The sequence below is a fragment of the Haliotis rufescens genome, unplaced genomic scaffold, assembly GCF_023055435.1.
Source record: "Haliotis rufescens isolate VD_foot unplaced genomic scaffold, xgHalRufe1.0.p SCAF_63, whole genome shotgun sequence".
Lineage (NCBI taxonomy): Eukaryota > Metazoa > Mollusca > Gastropoda > Lepetellida > Haliotidae > Haliotis > Haliotis rufescens.
Window position 1 is genome coordinate 1600351 of NW_025964354.1, and position 23297 is coordinate 1623647.

At 39.5% G+C, this 23297-nt stretch overlaps 1 protein-coding gene across 1 annotated transcript in view; it reads left to right on the forward strand.

The window, feature by feature from the left end:
- LOC125375938 (hemicentin-1-like) overlaps nucleotides 1-23297 on the forward strand; it is a 51108-nt gene that overhangs the window by 16356 nt on the left and 11455 nt on the right. The window contains exon 2 of the mRNA XM_048386996.1: nucleotides 20360-20466. Coding sequence (XP_048242953.1) covers nucleotides 20403-20466 — 64 coding nt within the window. The 5' untranslated portion in view covers nucleotides 20360-20402. The remainder of the gene's footprint in view (nucleotides 1-20359; nucleotides 20467-23297) is intronic.

Here is a 23297-nt window from a genome sequence, read left to right on the forward strand (position 1 = left end):
TGTGTTAGCAGGTTTCATCATGAAAACTGTCACAGTGAAACAAAGTATCACATATAATTGACACCAATAAAACACATCACAAACGTGTCTAATGCTTATAATGTCAAACATAAACTTATGACCTGACACTGCAAACACGAAAACGTCGTTTTTTCCGTATATGGTCATTGGACGGAAAAAAGACGTTATTTGGACGCTTTCAAACCATCGTTTTCCCGTCCAAATAACGTCGTTATTTGACATCGGAATTTACTGTGGGAGAACGATATCATCAAGCTCCTCCCTTTCTTGATTGGCATTGTCAATCAAGCAACAGCGTCTACCGATATTCCTACTTCTCAGATTTCATTGGTCAGTTCTCGCGTGTTAGATTACAGGCCCGAGTTTGACGCTGTACTCGAAGCGCTTAGAGGAAGTACTGAAATCAATCGTTCTACGCATGCGGATTGCTTAATGCCTTGTCCAAATGTTCCTTTCTGTGCATGCGCGATTTCGCGTATTGTTTCCACTATATGTCACCACTATTTGACAGTGATTCATAAACACAGTCTCGTGATGAGTTCGGAATTGTACAATGTCGCTTTAATTTATGGCACGTACTTGATCGGCGCGTATTTCCCATTAACAAATACAATGATAACGGTAATGACTTAGTCAAAATAATTAGGAAAGCGCAAGGTTCAGGAACGTCTGAGTATAGGAAAAGGATTTATACTTTCGAAAGTTATATACTCGTCAAATACGCAAAGAAATACCAACCGGCTCTTAAAACATAATTTTGTAGAAGGTGATCTTGGTGTTTATTGCCAGATAGTATATGCATATACATTTTCCCGATATTGCTTATTTTAATGTTTCTTAATAGTTTTAAGGTTCGTCCGCCTAATTGACGGGATTCTACTTTCTCATTTGTACATGACACATAAACAGTGTTCTGTTACTATAAACAGATTAGTTTCAAATTCCAAACTGGTGATATCTATTCAGACAAATGCTTATTCTCTAAAACTGTATAGTTTTGAAAGAAACAAGTAACTCCATTTAAATTGAAGAGGAGCCCCAGTTATATGGGAGATTCCGAGATGAACCTAATCTATGGATATCTAAGCTGCCACCCAAACCGACCCAAACGGGACCCGATAGCTTATTGTATGCTATATAGTCACATGGAAGTGCACCAGAATTATACATTGTATTCCGGACGATTGTGTTCTTTCATCTACTTTTAAATGTTGCCTATACACTAATCTGGACGTACTACTCATTGTTCTATTTATGTCATCCTATTATATATATATATATATATATATATATATATATATATATATATATATATATATATATATATATATTTATATCAGATATACATTAACGCATGTTACCATTCTAAAGTCATACTCTCATATAACCGTATAATGTTCATAGTATCAAAGTTTATTCAACATCACGAACAGCAATTTAAACTACTGAAACACCCAAACACAAGGCTGTTATCAAGCGCTGGTGCAGACGTGATGCATCGTAAAAAACTGTATCGTGATGTCTTCAGAAATACAATTTCTTGCAACATTTATACTACGAGATGGTAAGCGTTAGCTAACGCTTACTCACCGGCGGAACGTAGACAATATCGCTAATATAGATATCACGTATTTGAATGTTAATACTAAAGACAACACTCATTATTTTTGCAGTGACGATATAACACATATACACGTTTATTGGTGACTTTCATCAGTTTTGCTATTAATTTTAATAACTTTGTTTTCACATATACAAGTAGCAATACCCGACTAGCCTGTCATACATACTTATGGGGCAGTTTTCAATCTTGTACTGACTTACTCTGGTGTTCCTGAGGGGAGGTTATTGGCTTGGGCGTTATACCCCGTTTTTCTGGTAATCCTATTATTACTTCATTTTTATTTTATGACACCCTGTTCTCTGGATCACGGCTCCGTGACTATCCATTACAATTAAGATGAACATTCAGATCAAGTACATGAATGAGTTTGTTTTGACGCCACAGTCAATCAAAGACCAATGCTGTGCGGTTTGATTACACACTTCTACGAGGTCGAACATCGTGGATCTTTTTCTACCTAAAAGAATCATAGTTCATATGCTAATCCACCTATTGCCTACGAAAACCGTCCCGCTCAAGATGACCTTATTTGTTGAATCCATCATCTATCCACCCGTTCTCACCCCCCACGCCCCACACCCACGCGCACGCACGAACGAACGAACGCACGCACGCACACACGCACGCACACACACACACACACACACAACGGACCTAAATAACCTGGACAGGAAATACTGCTGATAGCCTCTGGATGCTCGTCCAACTCTGCAGGGGGCATTCTCAGTAGCTTCAAATGCGCAGAAATGTGCGTGTCAAAGACAGCTGATGTCCGATGCTGAAGAACCGTGTTCACAGCTGACCGACTTGGTATTTTTCTGCACTGACAGAAACTGGATATACTGACACACAGCTGTTATAGATTTTTAAATAACCCCTGATCAAATAGATGCCCTTCGTTAATCTCTGTGTGGTACCGTATATACGAGATGCAATGGGCTATTCATGGTAATCACAGACTTTTACGGATTGTGAACCGGCCTCGCGATATCTAATCCGCTGTCCTCGCAAAGATATTAACATATCTTCGAGATCTGTCTGAAGGAATGGCGTGACAACATTCAAGAAGTACGTTAACGGTTATGTGAAATATTAGAATGATTCCACCACAGAAGCCAAATCTTAAAGTTGATTGATTCTTCGGAAGAATGTTCAAAAAATGTTGTTCACGAAAAGTTCCTGAATATATTAATCAAGATTACGCTATCCGCATGGATGACCTATTTCTGCATAGAAATATCTAGATCGGTGACGCTAAGCCGCTGACCCGTACCCAGATCCGGACATACCAGTGAAACAGGCACTCTCTCACTCACTCACTCACTCACTCACTCACTGACTCACTCACTCACTCACTCACTCACTCAAATCTATCAATCTATCAATCAAACAATCAATCAAAATGGAAATCGAGTTACGGATGCTTGACTCATTGTAAGTCTGTGTACGCTATTGTATCGTTGCTAGTGGTACCAGTTACCGGTTTGGGCTAGACGAAGCATTGACGAAGCAAAGAGTTTAATCAGACGTCTCCTTGAGGGAGACTGGTATCACACCTGTGATCCCTGGCGATGAGAAATATGACATTGCGTACCACGCCAGCAGTTAGACGTATCAACGTATAATCGTAAATTCTCCTCGGCGTAATATATATTTTGCATGTGTACGTAAACAGGATGTGTTTGGTAACTTGAGTAGGAAGCACAAGTGCACGAAGGGATTTCAGATGACAAATGAAAGAAGACAGAATGATTGTGACCCAAATTTACTGACTGGTGGCCGTGTCGCACACACGAAGTTTTATTAAATGTATCCTCGAGAGTCAGTAAGAAACTAGAAATAACTGCCTTTTTTCTGTAAATCTTACCAAGTTTCAGCGTTCGCCTTTTCCTTTGTGGAATGAGGTTTCACATTTGTAAAATGATCTCTGTTATCTGTCTGTACCATCAACTTAACTGCCCTCACCCCCTGTAGTTTTCCCGTCCCATATTGCCAATATGCAAGCAGGTGACCCACAAGGAGGAATACGGCCCTCCCTCAGTCCTGACTCATGAGTTATTCTGTGCCTACCACAATAAGTTGTGAATACGTAGCCTTGCTGTGGCCAAACATTTTGTAACAATTTGGCAAACTTTAATATGTAAACAGCACATATAATTCAGTTTTATTTCATCTTAACATATCAGTTGAATCCCACTTGACCTTTGAAAATCCGGTTAAGAATAGATTTACAGCAAGTCATGCTTATGCTTGTCGTAAGAGGCGACTAAAGGGATCGGGAGGTCAGGCTCGCTGACTTTGTTGATGCATGTCATTGTATCTCAATTGCGTGGATCGGTGGTCGTGATATCAATCACTGGATTGTCTGGTCCAGACTCGATTATTTACAGACAACCGTCATATAACTGGAATATTGCTACGTGTGGCGTTACACAAAGAACAACAAAAACGAAAAAAAACCCGGATCCAACTTATTTCGTGGATACCATAACAATAAATCAAACCAATAAATCGTTTGAGCTAGCTAAATATACAAAAATAGTCGATAGTCATATTTCCCTCTGTTGGTCCCATGTGAAATGTTCTTCATGAATACTGTAAATCATGAAATTAACGCAATAATAAGTCAGCACATTAATGCGAGTATAGAAGAACCCTGGCCTCAAATGAGTCATGACATTTATGAGAGTAGCCTTGAAAAAATCACTGCAGTCTCACAATTTAATAATGTAGTATTGGCTGATAGATGTTCGACCGAATAATATCATTTGTTCAATCAACTGTTCATCTTATTTCCATGAATGTATGTTACATTGATAATATGTTCATCGGTTTCTTCTCTGAACGTATAGTGTTGAGGACTACTTCAGTTGAGGATAAGTAACATAAATAATGATGATATTATTTTGATATTATTGTAATTATTATTCCTTCAGATCATTAAAAAGAGTTATTATGTTTCACATTAAACATAGAGAAAGAGGTATCGATATTGTGGAGATTATTTTTGAGCATCGACATTATTAACATAATTCTTAAAGATATTATGTTTTGTTTATGGTCTAATGCCGCACTCAGCAACTTAAGGATATTACAACATACATTTAGGTTCAGTTGTATTATTAAATTTGTTTTATTTTGCAAATGTTATAGAGACCTGATAAAGTAAAATAAAAATGTATAGTCGCTATTCTTAAATGCAAGCATATGTTAGATTTATGAAAACCAAAGGATAATTATATATCATGACACTATTCTATTCTAAGTCAACTATATTTGTGTTTGATATTGCTACACGATTGGTTATGACACATATACGTCATGATAAAGCAATGGGAAATTGACATTTGATATAAGACAGCTACGCGATAAATCGCAAAGAACAAAGAAGAAGGAAGCGATATTTATTTCACGATAAAACCTTGTTCTATCATGACGTCATTTATGGCAATTCGAACATACACTCGCAACTTCGAGGACGTCGTAACTTTGATGTTATTTGTGAGAAGGGGGTGTCCAGTGAGTTGTTCCCAATAGATGTAGCTGGGGAAGGTAGATAAATGCAATGCCTGAACAGTCCCCGCATCAGAAAGTAAGAGCGAAATGTTAATCGGTATTGGGAGAAAAGGTACAGACGAGAAAATTGTGAGAATATGCGGAGAAAGACCAAATTCAAACCCTCCTGTTCATAAAATGGATTTATCTGATAATGATCAGAATGCCTGTAACGGGTAGTATTTAAGAAAGACATATTTGTTGATAAGTCCCATTTTTCAGATATGCCCTTCAGTAGTAGTATTGTATATCTCCAAAGAGAGGTTTACATTGTAGTTATCATTATTTGTGGATAATTCAAAAAGCAACATAGAAAATATATATGCTACCATGACGAAAGAATCCAGATTATACGTAACTCGCAATTCTCCAAAAGAGATTTCAAATCACAATAACATATCCGATATAAAGAGAGGTGGTAATGATTTTATCTCTACATTGTGCCCTTGTTCGTGGGCCCTTGTTCTTTTCAGCAAACAGCCCAAAACCGAAACTCCACAACATATCCGATTACACTGATTCAGGCTGTCCCAGTTCTCCATGCGATACTGACGCCCGTTCGACTCCCAGACCATAGAGAATAGATTTAAAAGGAATCCAGCTCAAGTCTAGAACGATTTGGCAAGCCTAAACTGACTCAATTCTATCCATGAAAGTAAGCATTAATAAAAAAATATTGTTCTTGTCTGCTTCAGATTATATTTTGTAGAGACATAGTTTTAACTAGGAAAATCGTACTGACACCGGCGCTGTCCCTATTGAAGCTATTTATAAGAATTTCAATTTGTCGTCCATTGTTCGATGTCAATACATCGATGACAAGTGAGGATATCTTAAAGTAATCGTTGATGCCCCGCTACACTGTAATACAAATTATAATCAAGTTGACTGGTGTGTACATTACAACAGTGAACATGTACATGATCATGCCCTAATAATCAAATGCCGTAATGTCAAATACTAATATATTATTGTGTGCTGAATTTAACTGGATCAGTGGTAACATGTGATATAAATATTCCATCAATTTATCTCCTGGCTGGTCCATCCATGTCTACAAAATGAACATAATACAATTAATATGGAGCCTAGAACAATTCTTAATTTCAGGCTAGGGCTGTGGAAATCTAGACTTTCCCAATCATGATAGACTTGATTTGGTCTCATTTTTACATTATTCTCTTGGGTCAACACCACAGCTCATACCATACACTAACAAGACCAGATTGTCCCCCGCCAGAGCTCCTGGATTTTGGTAATATCATCTAACATGGCCAACTCTGCTCTTAAGTAAACAAGAACCTAATCAGCGAGGGGTCCTTTATCATCCCTATGTGACTGCTTATAAAAATCTGATATCTCTTTCCAAAGACCTGGTTCATAATATATTTTCTGCTGAATATTCGAAACAGAGTGAGTGAGTTGGTACTACATATGTTTACGGTTCTATTTTAAATGACTGCAGCGCTCCATTATGAAAACAAATTGTTTTAACGCCGCTCTCAGCAGTATTCCAGTGATAAATGACGGCGGTCTGTTGTATATGAAATAAATGCAAATTGAATCTTGAATCTTGAAAGTTGTAACATTTCCGCTAATAAGTATCACATGCAGTATACAGTATATCAACTGCAATATACTGTATACATCAGTATACAGTGTGTCGCGAGCTCTGCGCTGGGCTGGAGCACACATTTCCTACCCCTCTCCCTTTGGCAAACACCTCATGAGGGTTGCAACGAGGTCACAGGTCAGGCGTGCACTCGTCAGTTGTCTAATGCGGTCAAGAGTAAGATCTTCCGGAAGACCACTGCACATTAGGTAGGTGGATTGTTGATGAGGTACTACGTGTTTGGAACAGGGAGTCGAACACTAAGCACTTTTAGAGAAAAGCTCACAATAAAACGTTATGGACTCGCGGACGGACTTGTGTTTTCATTTCAAGACTTACATGTATCAGGTTGAACTTCTACGACATATGTAACTTTGTTACCGCTTCCTAACTGTAACATTAACTGAACTTTACGCCTTTTATACACATTTGTGATGGGGCGACAAAGCGACAACGAGACATATTTTGACCTTGAAAATGTCGCGTTACGGCATCGTCGCCCTTTTGTAAAATAAAGAAAAGGATTATTCAAAGAGCGACAATGCAAACACGCGACAATGCGACAAATGGCCAATTGTCGCGCTTTTGTTAATTTTGACAGGTTTTGCTTGTTTTTGTAGGGGGCGTCAATGCGACAATGCGACAATGTCCCTTCCATAGTGATCCGTGCAAATAAAACTGAGTTATGAAAAAGAAGTCTGACATGCCAATTAGAATTAAAGTGTTGCAGCTTCTGATTTCATAGATCTTTAACAAGGATTATCAATAATGGGATGGGTGATGAGTTCAACTGCATGCCGAGTATTTACGTTGTGATTAACAATAATGCTCCGAGTCAATACATTTTGTCAAAATGTATAATGACATGTATTACGTGAATGAACATATTGTTCATACTCGTCCATGTTTTTGACGGACAATATAATTTACATGCTCGGTAAAAGTGAGGACGAGCATCATTGTGTGTTTCCGTGCTTTGTTCAGGTGAACAATTGACTTGTCCTTGCATGTGTTTGTGACGGGTGCCACTTTTGTGGCGGGATACGCTCACCTTTTCCCGAATACCCGTTGGGTAGCCTGAACCAATTCGGATTTTAATCTCACATCAGTCTGTACACCGTGATATAACTGAAATACTGAAATACTGTACAGTTGAAAATGGTGTTTAATGCCATTACCATAGTGTGTTACTGCAACTGTTCAAATGTTGTGCAGTGCTGTTATGTAATATGTAAGAGAAAGCATACTCAATTATCCAATTGATTTGAATAGTGCGTCAGTGTATTTTATAAACGCCCCAAACCGTAATTTAAACACATAAAATAACAGATCATATACACGCATGGTGCCTTGACTTACTGCTAACTTTAATAGGCCATCCCGGAATAAAATAGCCTCAGCCTAATTACCTCAGTAAGTCAATTACAATGACAGAGCGTCGTAATACATTTACATCAAGTACAACACGTCAAAATGGCCGACACGATAAACGTGACGGGAGATATTTCCGAAGTTGTTAATTAACCTGTGGCTATTTCAAGCCTTTGTCATCACTTATCAATTGGTCGATCGTTGAAAGGTGATTGAAAAGATGTGTCAAATAGATACTAAGGTAAATTCATAGATTGCTGTAGATTGTCACTACGATAGTTTGGATGTTTTTTTGTTGTTTTTTTTCTCTGGGATGGGTTGTAGCGAGGGTATCCTCAAACGGGCATGCAACCACGCTTCTGTATGAATTCGTACCAGGGAATTCCAAGGGTTTTCCCCAGGAATGTGGAAGTAGTCAGTGTTTACGCTATTTCAAGAATACAGTCACGTGAAGAACGTTATGTGACCGACCTCTCTTCCTAGTCGTATATCTTGTAAACTTCACATTAAAAAATTAGTTATTATTATAACCAAATGAAACACAACCCATTATTCGATAGGGGTAACTGTTCATAGCCGAGGGATATGTTACCACAATAAACTTGGTAACATTGTTTGGTTTGACTTCTTGGCGCGTGCCTGAATTCCATTAACATGTTACATATCCTAAACTGGCTTATCAGCAAATCTCGCCGCACTGTGCGCGACAGATACTAGAGCAAGGCATGCCAGAAATACGAAACCTAAAGCTTTCGAAAGGAAGCCTTAGGAATCACGTGCGTCGGAGGACCAGCGCCATCTGATTGGCCATTAACAGGTGTACAAGGCGGAGCAAAAAGCATCGTTTTTCCTTCCATTTTATGCTTGAAAAACTCGACCCTTTTCTGCACACTTTCTAGACGCTCACCAATTAATCAATTTTATTGAATTTTTAGTCGTTTTTCCGTCCAATGACCATATACGAAAAAAAACGACGTTTTCGTGTTTGCAGTGTGAAAGATATTTTCTGATTTACTCACTCATTCCCTTCATTACCAAGGCCATTGCGATTCAAGTTCAGAAACAGGTCCCCAGTGTCCTGTGCTTGTCGATATAAACAGGGATTTAACCCTTTGAATCGTCTGTCTATATATTTTAATCGTGTTCATCGTTTTCAACTTGTTTGGTACATATTGATTATTTACAGGCTTTCATTACTTACGACGAGTTGAATCATTTATGATGGCAGCGTTATACAACATTTACCTATTCATTCACTCACACACTAGATAACGAGTAAGAAATGTATCCCTGGATGGAAGTGAAGGAGATACATTTAGTTTTCTCCACTATTTTACAGTACACGCTCACCAAATTGATGCTCTCCATAGAAAGTACACACAGCATTGCAGTAAGAAGTGTCACATCGCCCTGTTCTTCCTCTCAACCCCTTCAGTGGCCAAACTTGATCTCAACCTTGTCTTGAGATCTGATGTTCGACACTTCCGTCATGAATACAACCTTGACTCTGTCAAACACTGGGGCGATTTCTTTCCTCAATGACTGACTTGATGTCCAATCCATGTACGTAGAGAAGTCACTCGACTGACGAGTTTACCTGTCCATATTGCGAGGTAGGTGAATTGCAGATAAACTGTACAATAGGCAAATGCTTCCTCATTCAGATATTGCTCATGACTGCGTTGCCACAAGCATGAACAGTGGATTACGTATTGTCAGTATAGCGGAAGGGAGGTAACTCATCGGACAATAGCTGCACGAAATTTGAAGGGGCTGATTGATCAAAGTATAAAGTTAAATTTTGACCAATCAGAAATACTCATTACATGTCACATACTTATAATTAGGATTTCAATCAATCATTTAACAAGGCAGGAGCTGATGCTGTTTCCTGTTCAATAACACTTCATACTGGAAAACTATCCTTATAATGCGTCATGCACCACTGCATTGAACAAATTGTATATTATCTCACTGACAGGAATTCATAGATATTTCTAGGATAATTATTCTTTGAAACATTTTAATATTTTTAGTTGTACTTTGGAGCAGTGGAAAAATACGCTTGCAATGTTGTGAAATGTTCACCCACTCTTCCTGCAGTTCCTGTGCCAACTGTAGGAGGTTCTGTGGTTGTTGCTGATGTGCTCGTAGTCCCGTGCATCCAGTGCATGCCATAAATGTTCGATTGGGTTTAAGAGGGTCATGGCAGGAACTGGATGTTGTGAATCCTCAAAAATACTTTTGTCAGCCTTGCCGTGTGATGTCGGGCGTTGTCTTATTGGAAAATGACGTTCACTTGTTGCATAAATGGTTTATATGATGTCATGTTGGCTGTGATGCTTCATACAAGTCAGCAGATGGTTTATATGATGTCATGTTGGCTATGATGTTTCATACGAGTCAGCAGATGGTTTATATGATGTCATGATGGCTATGATATTTCATATGAGTCAGCAGATGGTTTATATCATGTCATTTTGGCTATGATTTTTCATACGAGTCAGCAGATGGTTTATATGATGTCATGTTGGCTGTTTGATTTAATACGAGTCAGCAGATGGTTTATATGATGTCATGTTGGCTATGATGTTTCATACGAGTCAGCAGATGGTTTATATGATGTCATGTTGGCTGTGTGATTTCATGCGAGTCAGCAGATGGTTTATATGATGTCATGTTGGCTATGATATTTCATACGAGTCAGCAGATGGTTTATATGATGTCATGATGGCTATGATATTTCATACCAGTCAGCAGATGGTTTATATGATATCATGTTGGCTATGATGCTTCATACGAGTCAGCAGATGGTTTATATGATGTCATGTTGGCTATGATGCTTCATACGAGTCAGCAGATGGTTGATATGATATCATGTTGCCTATGATGCTTCATACGAGTCAGCAGATGGTTTTTATGATGTCATGGTGGCTAAGATATTTCCTATGAGTCAGCAGATGGTTTATATGATGTCATGTTGGCTATGATGTTTCATACGAGTCAGCAGATGGTTTATATGATGTCATGTTGGCTGTTTGATTTCATACGAGTCAGCAGATGGTTTATATGATGTCATGTTGGCTATGATATTTCATATGAGTCAGCAGATGGTTTATATGATGTCATGGTGGCTATGATGTTTCATACGAGTTAGCAGATGGTTTATATGATGTCATGGTGGCTATGATGTTTCATATGAGTCAGCAGATGGTTTATATGATGTCATGATGGCTATGGTGTTTCATATGAGTCAGCAGATGGTTTATATGATGTCATGTTGCCTATGATGTTTCATACGAGTCAGCAGATGGTTCATATGATGTCATGGTGGCTATGATATTTCATATGAGTCAGCAGATGGTTTATATGATGTCATGTTGGCTATGATGTTTCATACGAGTCAGCAGATGGTTTATATGATGTCATGGTGGCTATGATATTTCATACAAGTCAGCAGATGGTTTATATGATGTCATGTTGGCTATGATGTTTCATACGAGTCAGCAGATGGTTTATATGATGTCATGTTGGCTGTTTGATTTCATACCAGTCAGCAGATGGTGTATATGATGTCATATTAGTTATGATATTTCATACGAGTCAGCAGATGGTTTATATGATGTCATGTTGGCTATGATGTTTATGCTAGTCAGCAGATGGTTCATATGATGTCATGATGGCTATGAGGTTTCATACTAGTCAAAAGATGGTTTATATGATGTCATATTGGCATTTGAAAAATGATAATAGTGAGTACATTTGGACGGTGATACCGACGTCCCCTTTCAAATGATACCAAAAAATGTCCCGTCCGCTTGTGATGGTATTACAAGATATAAGCAAATAAAAGCGTCAAAACCCATTCAAAAAATGTGTTCAATTCCGACTACATCACGAACAAGTAAGAAACAGTGGTGAGAGCAGGTGTTCTCGAAAAGGTGAACTTATCCTGCCCCACAGGTGGCACCCGTGACAAACACATCCAAAGGCGAGTCATTGTTCACCTGAAAAAAGCACAGGTCAATATACTGAGTCAATTTTTTAAAAAAACGGGTGTACATGTAATATATCATAAAATAACAAAGTCGACGTTAGTCCAACATCTTCTTTATATCAGTTTCAGACATAGTACTTTCACTGTCTCATGACAGCTCTTCAAAGTAACTGACAATTACATATGCATGACGTCATACTTATGATGACGTCATAAGTTACAACTATGACATCATAATGCATTTACACTCTCCAGCGACGACACCAAGTAATTTCACAATTGTAGGGAGACATTTGGAAATATTTTTTTAATTTGAAGTTTACACGATATACGGCTTTTCCATTGGACGAGAGAGCGGTCACATGATCGCGAAATTGACGTTCATAATTGCATGAACGACACAATTTGACCTTCATACGTTTTTCACGAGACCGTGTTCTTGAAATGACGTAAACACTGACGGACTACTTCCACATTCCTGGGGAAACCCCTGGGAATTCCCTACCACGAAAACATGCATAAGAGTTATTTCTGATCATTTAGCACCTTTATTCTTGGTCTCAGCGTTTTAGTATACATTGAGAAATGTCAGAGAGCATGACTGCATGATTGCTCACGAATATCCTCGCTGCGGCCTATCATAATGAACAAACGAAGAAATGCACATCTAAACTGTCGTAGTATCGACTCGACCCGTGTCTAGGCTGACATTGACCGTCTCCAGCAATCCATGAATTTACCTTAGTGTCTGTTTGACGCATCTTTATTCACCTTTCAATGATCGGCCAGTTGATCAATGATGACTAGCACATGTAACCGCCACGGGTTCATTAACAACTTCGGAAATCTCGGCGTCAGATATCAATTATTAAAATCATAATAACAATATTGGATATCATCTAACAAAAACTGGACATCTGGACTATTTAGTGAGTGAGTGGATGAGTATGGTTTTACGCCGCTTTTGGCAATAATCCAGCAATATCACGGCGGGGGACACCAGAAATGGGCTTCACACATTGTACCCATGTCGGTAATCGAACCCGGGTCTGACGAGCGAACGCTTTAACCACAAGGCTACCCGACCGCCCCCTGAACTATTTAGTATGTATTGATATCATACAATAGCATTGCTCCAGTTAAAGGAAACACTTGTCAGTATTATTATGAATGGAGTTTTTGTTTCAGAGAGGTACATATTCATTGTTTAATTGTGTATTAAGAGGCTTGGTTAAAAACTGGGGTAAATTTGTGCAGGAACGCCTGTTTCACAAGTTCACTATCCGTGTCGTGTTGTCTTACCAGTTGGTATTGATATTCACTCAGATAAGACAGAAACGACATTTTCCTTGTTCCGTGTACCGGTTCATGGTGTATGCACAATGCACTGCAATTCCATCACATGTCATGTTGAAGTAAATATTCAAATACAGGATATAATATCATAAAAAGGGTTATAGGTGTTTCAGTAGTAGTAGTGTTGTAAACGTGTGCGACCTGCTTTACCTTACAGCTGATACGTTGATGTATAATTAAGGTTTCTAAGGTAGGTTGAAGGACGCGGTGCTGACACATAGGATCATATAATAGAACGAGTATAGGATTCGAACCCACGGATTTAGGCAAAGTACATTATATTGCCATGCGGCATAGGAAAGGAGTAAACAGTTAAATACAATATCAGGAAAACTAGTCAAGTAGTGCTGATATCAATAGTAAATGCTACATAAAAAATAGCCATGAATATTGCAAATTAGATACAAAGTAAATTTGAAACTTTCTACACAATTCAAAGATTTGTTGTAAAATAGTATAAACATACCAGTGCATTGAAGCATTCTTACATATTTATGTGTGATTACTTAAATTACTTAATTATCTTAATGATGTTCCTTCATCAGATTACATATTACGTAGACCCGTGAAAATCCGGGGTAGAATAGGTCTTCAGCAATCCATGCTTGCCGTAAAAGGCGACTATGGTTGTCGTAAGAGGCGACTAACAGGATCGGGTGGTCAGGCTCGCTGACTTTGTTGATGCATGTCATCGGTCCCAATTGCGTGGATCGATGCTCATGATGTCAATCACTGGATTGTCTGGTCCAGAGTCGATTATTTACAGACCGCCGTCACATAGCTGGAATATTGCTTAGTGGGGATCTATACTGTCAAGACTGTTTAGTTTCATGTTCAAGTCAGTATACGACACGGAACTAACCTGTTTGTCGATTGATTCTGACATTATGGGAAGCAATGTCGTAAATGAGCACCGTGTCTTTTCAACTGCTGGAACCCGATATGCTTATTTTGTTATCTTCATATATCATACACATTATAAATCTGACCACGAGTTTGTGATAAGGTACATATTTACTTACTAAGTCGTTTATTTTATTTAAATATTGTAATGAAGTATGTCACAAGTAGCAACATATGCTATTCGCAATGGCGCCTCTTTAATGTGGCAGGATACACTGCTAACCACAACCGTCTAAAACATGTGGCACTTACACGCCGTGATATAACTGAAATGTTGCTCAAAGCGATCTAACACTCTTACACTAGTTTGGGTTCGAATTCCAGACGGGACTCAACCCAAAAAAGAACGAGAACCTGTACTTTACTAAGAAAGTGTTGTTCCAAATATAACATTTGTCACATTGTTAGATTTTACACTCATCTAACTGAATGAAAAACGTCAACGTCAGAGAACAACCAGTGATGGCACCCAGATGTTCGCGACAAGGTTAGCTTGACTGTTGTCCTGCCCTATCAGTGCTGATAACATTACTCCAGATACGAGGACTGGTAGACACATTATCATGGAGTTTATACTTATTTGTGTTTACTTTTATAGTGTTCAACACTTCGGAGCACACGTGGATATTTTGTTGAAGGCGTCTCAACTCGCTTTTTAGAGTTACGTCCCTTATCCGTACCAGGATCCGTTGGTCGCCGAATGGTCCGAATGACAGATCCGTACCGATTGCGATTGTTAACCAGTCAGCCCAGTAGCAGTACACTTGGGTTTCAACAAAATGCATTTGGAATTATCACAACTCAATGACAATAGTTTTTCTGCTATGTGTAAATATGTGGCAACTTTAGCTCGACGGCTGATTTGAAAAACTAGGTAGTTCAGGGTCCCTTTCTACAATCAACCTGACCGTTACGACTGTGGTACGTTTGTGTTAAGGTGTGGAAGTTATGGCAACACAAGTGCTTATCCAGCTGGGTATCTGCAGACACAAACTATGAATTGGAAGTTTTTGAAACTTGGTATGTTTCTTTGTACTAATCATACGCACAATGTTGCAAACAAACATGATGTTTCAAGAAAATCCTATGAAGTGTTTATTTACCAGTCAAACGAGTGGTGTGAGTAAGCCTTTTGGGGACATTATATGGAGCTGATTGATGGCGTCCATGGAATAGTTCCAAAAGTAACGGAAAACGTTTGTGATCTAGAACAAGCATTTGGCAAGTAAGTAAAATCGCGACTAGTCTCATTACTGTGACTTGGGATAAACGTCTCCTCCATTACATGTCCTGTATCAACTTTATGTGGAGACGGCGAATGTGCATCTGCTGTCTAAGTGGCGCAACTCTGTACAACGAATGTGAATGCATCATGTCACTGAGCCACTAAGTTTTCATTTCCAGCTTTGTGTTGTCGATGAGGATCCTATAAATATTCCGATAACATCATCTACCATCAATGCCATGCCAACTTGCAACAACACCTTTGTATACGATTCCCAAAACAATCTAGATACACGTTCCCCAAGAATGAATGTCTCATCTAACAACGGCTGCTGCAAATTATTTGGCACTGTATAATAAATATAATAGTCAAATGTATTGAATCAGGCACGTGTTCTTGAATCTAAGAAACAATTGTTAAGCCAGCAGAAAGTTGGTATTTCCCGATAGGCGTCCAACACAACCTCACGATAGCAAGGCGAGTAGTCAGGATTTGCCTCCCTTTCACTGTAGTCTTAAAGGTGTTCCATGAGTTTTCAGTTCTGTGCAGTCAGTATGATACACGCGTGTGCATAGGTATCATTCTTAGCTGCAGTGAAGTGACATCTCCTCAGAGATATGTGTCAGAATACCGTATAAGGTCCATATGATAACAATCCCAAGATGAGATGAGGTGTAATAGGTGTTCGCTTAAAACATTAGTGCATTTTTATAGCAACGTATGTGTGCGAGTGTGCGTGCGTGCCTGTGTGTGTGCCTGTGTGTGTGTGTGTGTGTGTGTGTGTGTGTGTGTGTGTGTGTGTGTGTGTGTGTGTGTGTGTGTGTGTGTGTGTGTGTGTGTGTGTGTGTGTGTGTGTGTGTGTGTGTGTGTGTGTGCCAGCTCACTGAGATATCATGCAATGGTTTAACATTGATAACCCTCTCGCACACACTATGTGGTACTCCACATAAACTGATACTTTCACAGTGATAAAATCACCGAAGTACTGAGGCGTAAATACGGTTTAACGCCGCTTTTAACGGTATTTCAGTTATATTGCGGCGGCGTGTCAGCTTAATGTGGGAGGAAAGCCCGAAGTCATGCAGGTCTCAGACGTTTACCACTTCGGTGAAACACACGAGCTCGGGTATGGTGCTGACAAACCTAGAAGCATAGTCTGGGCGAACCGGGATTCGTGCCAACAAACATAGCTTTCTGTCGTGTCCAAGGGACGCACCACCTCCCACCTCCCCCCCCCCCCGTGCCACCATGTTAGTGTGCGCCATCAAAGAAGAGCTAGACAAGTGTAAGCGCATGAACATCGACGTCAACCAAAGGCATTGGCTGTCAACATCATAAGTATGATCCATAAAAAGGAAACTAATGGACACATCAATATGGTCACAGAACCTGTTGTCAGATAGGACAAGGTTCGTGGAGGCCTAGATCCAAAAGACTTGAATCGGTTGATACGCAGGAAGCACGACCTGATTATTATGGTAGAAAATGTTGCTTCATCCATTCCTAATACAAAGTCCTAATCACATCATTTAACACCCCGATAGGCATATTCCTTTGGTTTCTACGTTTCACAATATTTGCGTGCATGCGTGCATCAAATCAATAAAATAATCTTTATTTTTGTATGAAAGCTTATGGGCCCATATACACCCCAATAAAACACGGACAAAGGTAGGTTACATTCACATAGTCAGTAAATAGTGCCGCAGTCTTAAATATTAGATTTATAAATATTTTTCACTTAGGGATTCACTTCTTTTGTGTAAGCATTGTAAATATATAGGCACAACATTCTCAAACTGTTATTTGTATCATTTGAAAAAAGGTACTTTCGTAAATTTAATAATATTAACATGTAAATTTCGTGGTAGATATTTCATTATAATTTCATCATAACCTAAAATGAAATTCAGTGAAATTCGTGTGTACCAGTGAAGTGAAATATCGATTTTTTGCCACCTGCCTTCATTTATTTTGAGACGCAGTGGCAATGCTCTGAACTTAACTGATATTTTTTCCAAGATTGACGTTAACAATAGCATTAAGGTATTTCTCGTCCCACTATAAACAATGCCTTGAACAACAAATATCTATTGTACGTTTCTGAAGTATTTTAATGAAATATGCGGGATTTCCAACAATCTGAGACAGCCAAACAAACCCAAAACCATACTAGACAAGTAAATGCCTGATTACAGAAGCCCAGGTTAAATGTCTAGTAATGTCCATATGTAATAACATAACTTTTCTTGGTAAACGCTTTTCATGCATTGACAATAGTTTTAGCAGTGCGGGCAACTGAATTAATAACAGAAATGAAAAACTAAATGTCACATGATGTTTACACTGAGATGCAATGGGAGTACTAAATGTCACATGATGTATACACTGAGATTCAATGTGACTACTAAATGTAACATGATGTATACACTGAGATACCATGTGACTTCCTTTTGTCACATGATGTATACAGTGATATACAATGTAAGTACCTAATGTCACATGATGTCGACACTGAGATTCAATGTGACTACTAAATGTCACATGATGTATACACTGAGATACAATGTGACTTCTTAATGTCACATGATGTATACAGTGACATACAATGTAAGTACCTAATGTCACATGATGTCAACACTGAGATTCAATGTGACTTCTAACTGTCACATGTATATACACTGAGATGCAATGCGAGTACTAAATGTCACATGATGTCAACAATGAGATACAATGTAAGAACTTAATGTTTCATGTTGTCAACACCGAGATACAATGTGAGTACTTAATCTCACATGATGTCAACACTGATATACAATACTGATGTGTAGTGTAAAGTACTTACTATTGCTCTGAACCAAGAGACATAAACACTCTGAGCCAACAGATAGCAACTCTCTGAGCCTAGTGTTAATAACACTTTAAACAACTTGACATAAACACTCTGAACCAATTGACATTTACACTTTGAGGCAATTGACACGGACAATTAGAACCATTTGACATTATCACTATGCGCCAATTGACAATAAACGCTGTGATCCAAATACAAAGACTGACTGATTCGCAGTCAGCACAATGTATATGAGTTAGATATGGTGTCCCGTTGGCGAGTAAGTGACAAAGACGTGAAATAATATTGAACGTGACGATTTCTTCTCGCCACATATGGTATTCCGTGATGCACAACTTCGTGTTAAGGACATAAATATGACTGATGCAGGGTTATATGTCTTCACCTGATTAAACACTCGTCTTCAATTGTTACAGTGCATACATAACGAGAACTTGTGTCAATTGAGTCTGGGCCACATAATCCAGTGATTGATGTTATGAGCAACGATTGCAGTGTTAAGTTATGTTGACACGCTATGAACGAGCCTAAATTGATCCATTAAGTTGCCACGTACGACAAGCAAATGTTCTACCCGATATCCTAACTGGGGAGGAATTACACTTCACGAAGGAGGCATCCGTGATATGGTATAATTCATTTTCATGGCGTCATGCCGATTTTATGAGACGTCGTTCTGATCGTAACTAAGCTGAAGAACATAACATGTCACAAAAATATTAAAAAGCTGTTTTCTGGCTCATCAGTGGGAATGCCCAGGAATACAAAAAAGCTGCAACAATGGCAAAGATCAGTGACCGGCATCGTCGCAGGTTGTGGCACTGAAGTAAAACGAGAACACGACAAACAACATGGTGTTAGTTTCTTTGGTAATATGCAAATAGTACATCAAGTAGTCAATATCAAAAGGTGAAATGTGTTTACTCGTCTTGCTTCGTCCAGGTTATACGCCAGCAGACAACCAATGGGAGACAACTTCCAATGGCGGTAATTCTGGATGAAACTAGTTCCGTCATTCCAGTGTCATGAAAACACTGATTTTGATTTTCACACAAGTGAAAATAAGGGGTTTTATTTTCATAACAGTGAAATTTTGATAACTTTTGAAGAAAAAAAGAGTTTTATCATTTTCATACAACTGCATATCTCACACTCATGTATATAATGAATGCAACTATTGCAAGATCTTACTTTGTCTTCTGTAATTATTACATCTCATGTTTTTTGTACGTTTCCATTGCAATGTCTTATTTTTCCTTTCGACTGCATCTATGCAACTATCACAATTTTGTGTTATTTCTGATTGTATTGCATATGAACAACTATTGCAATGTATTGTTTTTCGTCAGTTATTGTTGCATGTCGACAACTATTGCAAATTCTAATTGTGTCTCCTGTTACGGTTTAGTTGATAGAACGTATGCCAGGAACGGTGGTTCCATACCCTGGTATTTGTTTGTATTCTGCCGGGGCATTAAGGAGATGTAACAGGAACTGGCTGGTTCAGAGTCTGAGAGGCTGAGATGTGCACCTTTACCATTAGCGTTAATACTTTCAGAATCATTACAATCTTTGATGCATATACGGCAGACCACATATGTGTGTACCATGTACATGTCCACGATCATGTTCGTCTACCTCATATGACTTTAATAATTGGGACCAGTCTGGCATATATGAAAAACATTTTAATCGTCTGCAGACTGGCGAACCTGTTACAATTACCAGTCAGATCTGACAGTTTGACATTTGAAAGGTGAAATGTTTGACGCCTACACATGCAAAAGCCCGCCATATTACTAAACGCCACTCGTACCCTACATGTACTTAACACTTCACAGATTACCAGCTGACGAGCAACCATTAGACTTGCAGCTCACAGCCATGTCGGACGCTGACATGAGACACCTCCTGCTATTGGTAATATGTTTGGGCCCCCTTGCTGTGTGTAAGTAGAGTTTCTTTTGAACGACGGTTTTATGTTGTATAATGTGTGCATGAATGATTCATCACAAGTGTTTTCTTAATATTCGAGGGGCACGGGTGGCCCAGTCGTCTAAGGCGCCGCGATTCGCTGTGCAGATTTTTGTCCCTTGGGCACGCCATATATCTATAAGTTGCGGATCGAATCCCGTTTCACCTCGATTACTTTTCTAGTTTTTTTTAGCACGTGGGTTTCACCGAAGTGGTAACGTCTGAGACATCACCTCGGGCTTTTCTACCAAATTAAGCTGACACGCCGCGATATAACTGGAATATTGTTAAAACCAGCGATAAAACCCAACTCAATCACTCACTCATTCTAAATACTCGAAATATCATCCTAGTTCCAGAAAATCCGAATTCACTGAAAATCGACTGGACATGCAAATGCTGAACAGAGCTTAAACATGACCACAAATGGCGACACACAAACGCTCGTGGTGCACAGCCACATATTCCGTTTTCCCCTCGCGATAAGCTAACATTATGTACAACGTATGTGAAACAATTTCCACAAGTTGTGCTGCCAGCAAACATGTTGTTGATGCAAGCAGAAATAATGTGAGATTATCACTGGGTTGACTCATGGCGAAAAGGTCACGTGTCCGGTTGTCTAAGTTGTATACTCTGGGTCATGATTTCCATATTATCATGTTACAAGCAATTGCATGGCTTAATGCGTTGATGTAATGATAATCGTATGTCTATTATTATTACAAAGTTTGCTAAGGATCAAGTACACATTATCGTACAATGAAACACTGCGTGAAGAATAAACCATGAAGGTCGCAGCCCCGAGCGGTTTATTCTCCCTGCAGTGTATTATTGTACGATCCACAAGTTGTATATTTTTATATCACTCTTTTTGAGGATGATGATACAATGTACAAGCTTTAAAAATAAGTTATCCTTATTTAAAAAAGATGACTCTCTCAATAGAATCAGACCAAGTCCATTATATGCATAGGTGGGTCTTTCCCGCATATTCTCACAATCCTCACGTCGATTACCTGTACCTTCTCTCCCAATACCGATTGTCATATCTCCCCCGGTTTTGGATGCGATCGTTCGGCCATCGCTTTTATCTGCATTACCCAGGATCATCTATTGGGATCAACTCAAGAGACACAACCCTCTCAAAAATAACGTCGTCGTCAAGTTACGAGCGAATTTCCGAATCTCCATAAATGACGTCATGATAGAACAATGTTTTATCGTGAAGTAAACCACACTGCGTTGTTCATTGTACGTTTGCGATTTATCGCATAACTATCTTATGTTAGTTAATTCAACTTAGTAATAAGAACATCCTCGTAGACCCACTACACTCACTCATGTTGTTTGGACAGGGTTGGGTCAAATGTATAGGGCACTACATCGCCAGTAGTTGAGCTAAGAACATGCCAGTCATATTATATGATTGTGGCTTTGATTGTGGGCTTCATTCAGTATTATGCTGAAATGCTAATATTACTGTAATGCTGTCCGTCCGTACTTCCGTCCGCTCTACCATCCGTCCGTCCGATTCACCTTTGACACACATTTTCTCAAAAACTATTCAATTCACAGAAATTCAATTTACAGAATGATGTTACCAGTCACAATCTTAAATGAGTTCGAACATTGTCTTAAATTCCTTTTTGTACAGAGCTATAGACCTTTCTCCGTGACTTTCCGGAGTGAGTGAGTTTAACCTCGCTCAAAGCGGGGGATAATCATGACGCTGACCTCTGACCGCTGCCATACCATGGTTATTGTGTCACTCTCATTATCAGTGTTGTACATCCCCATCCACAGATTCATAAACGAGTTGTATTGAGCTAGAATCGAGCTGAAGCTGACTGTTTGTAGGCGGCACCACACTGGACATATTATAGCCCAGTAGCTATGTGTGACAACTGTCTTGACTGCTGTATATGTCAATATATACATGCTTAAAGTGATGCAGCAATCACTTGGGCAGGTGTGTTCCGGAAATGTCCGCCAGCTCCAAAAAGCCGTCCTCAACTCTGTGATTATACAGCTGGGGCACTTTAGACATGGTCAGAACAAAAACATCTGTGTCTACAGTGAATGTATGGTAAGAACACGTTAATTGCGTAGTCATCAAAGGTCTTGATCGGAACATATATCATCATGTGGATGTTCTGGGTCAGGTACAGGATGAGGTGAGAGATGAGGTCAGACTGAGGTCAGGGATGAGGTCAGGGATGTGGTGAGGTCAGACTGAGGTCAGGGATGAGGTCAGGGATGTGGTGAGGTCCTGGATGAGGTGTAGGATGAGGTCAGGGATGAGGTCAGGAATGCGGTGAGGTCCTGGATGAGGTCAGGGATGCGGTGAGGTCCTGGATGAGGTCCTGGATGAGATCAGGGATGCGGTGAGGTCCTGGATGAGGTACAGGATGAGGTTAGGGATGAGGTCAGGGATGCGGTGAGGTCCTGGATGAGGTACAAGATGAGGTCAGAGATGAGGTCCTGGATGAGGTCCTGGATGTGGTGAGGTCCTGGATTAGGTACAGGATGAGGTCAGGGATGAGGTCAGGGATGTGGTGAGGTCAGGGATGAGGTCAGGATTGCGGTGAGGTCAGGGATGCGGTCAGGGATGAGGTCAGGGATGTGGTGAAGTCCTGGATGAGGTCAGACTGAGGTCAGGGATGAGGTCAGGGATGTGATGAGGTCCTGGATGAGGTACAGGATGAGGTCAGGGATGAGGTGAGGTCAGGGATGCGGTGAGGTCATGGATGAGGTACAGGATGAGTTCAGGGATGTGGTGAAGTCCTGGATGAGGTACAGGAT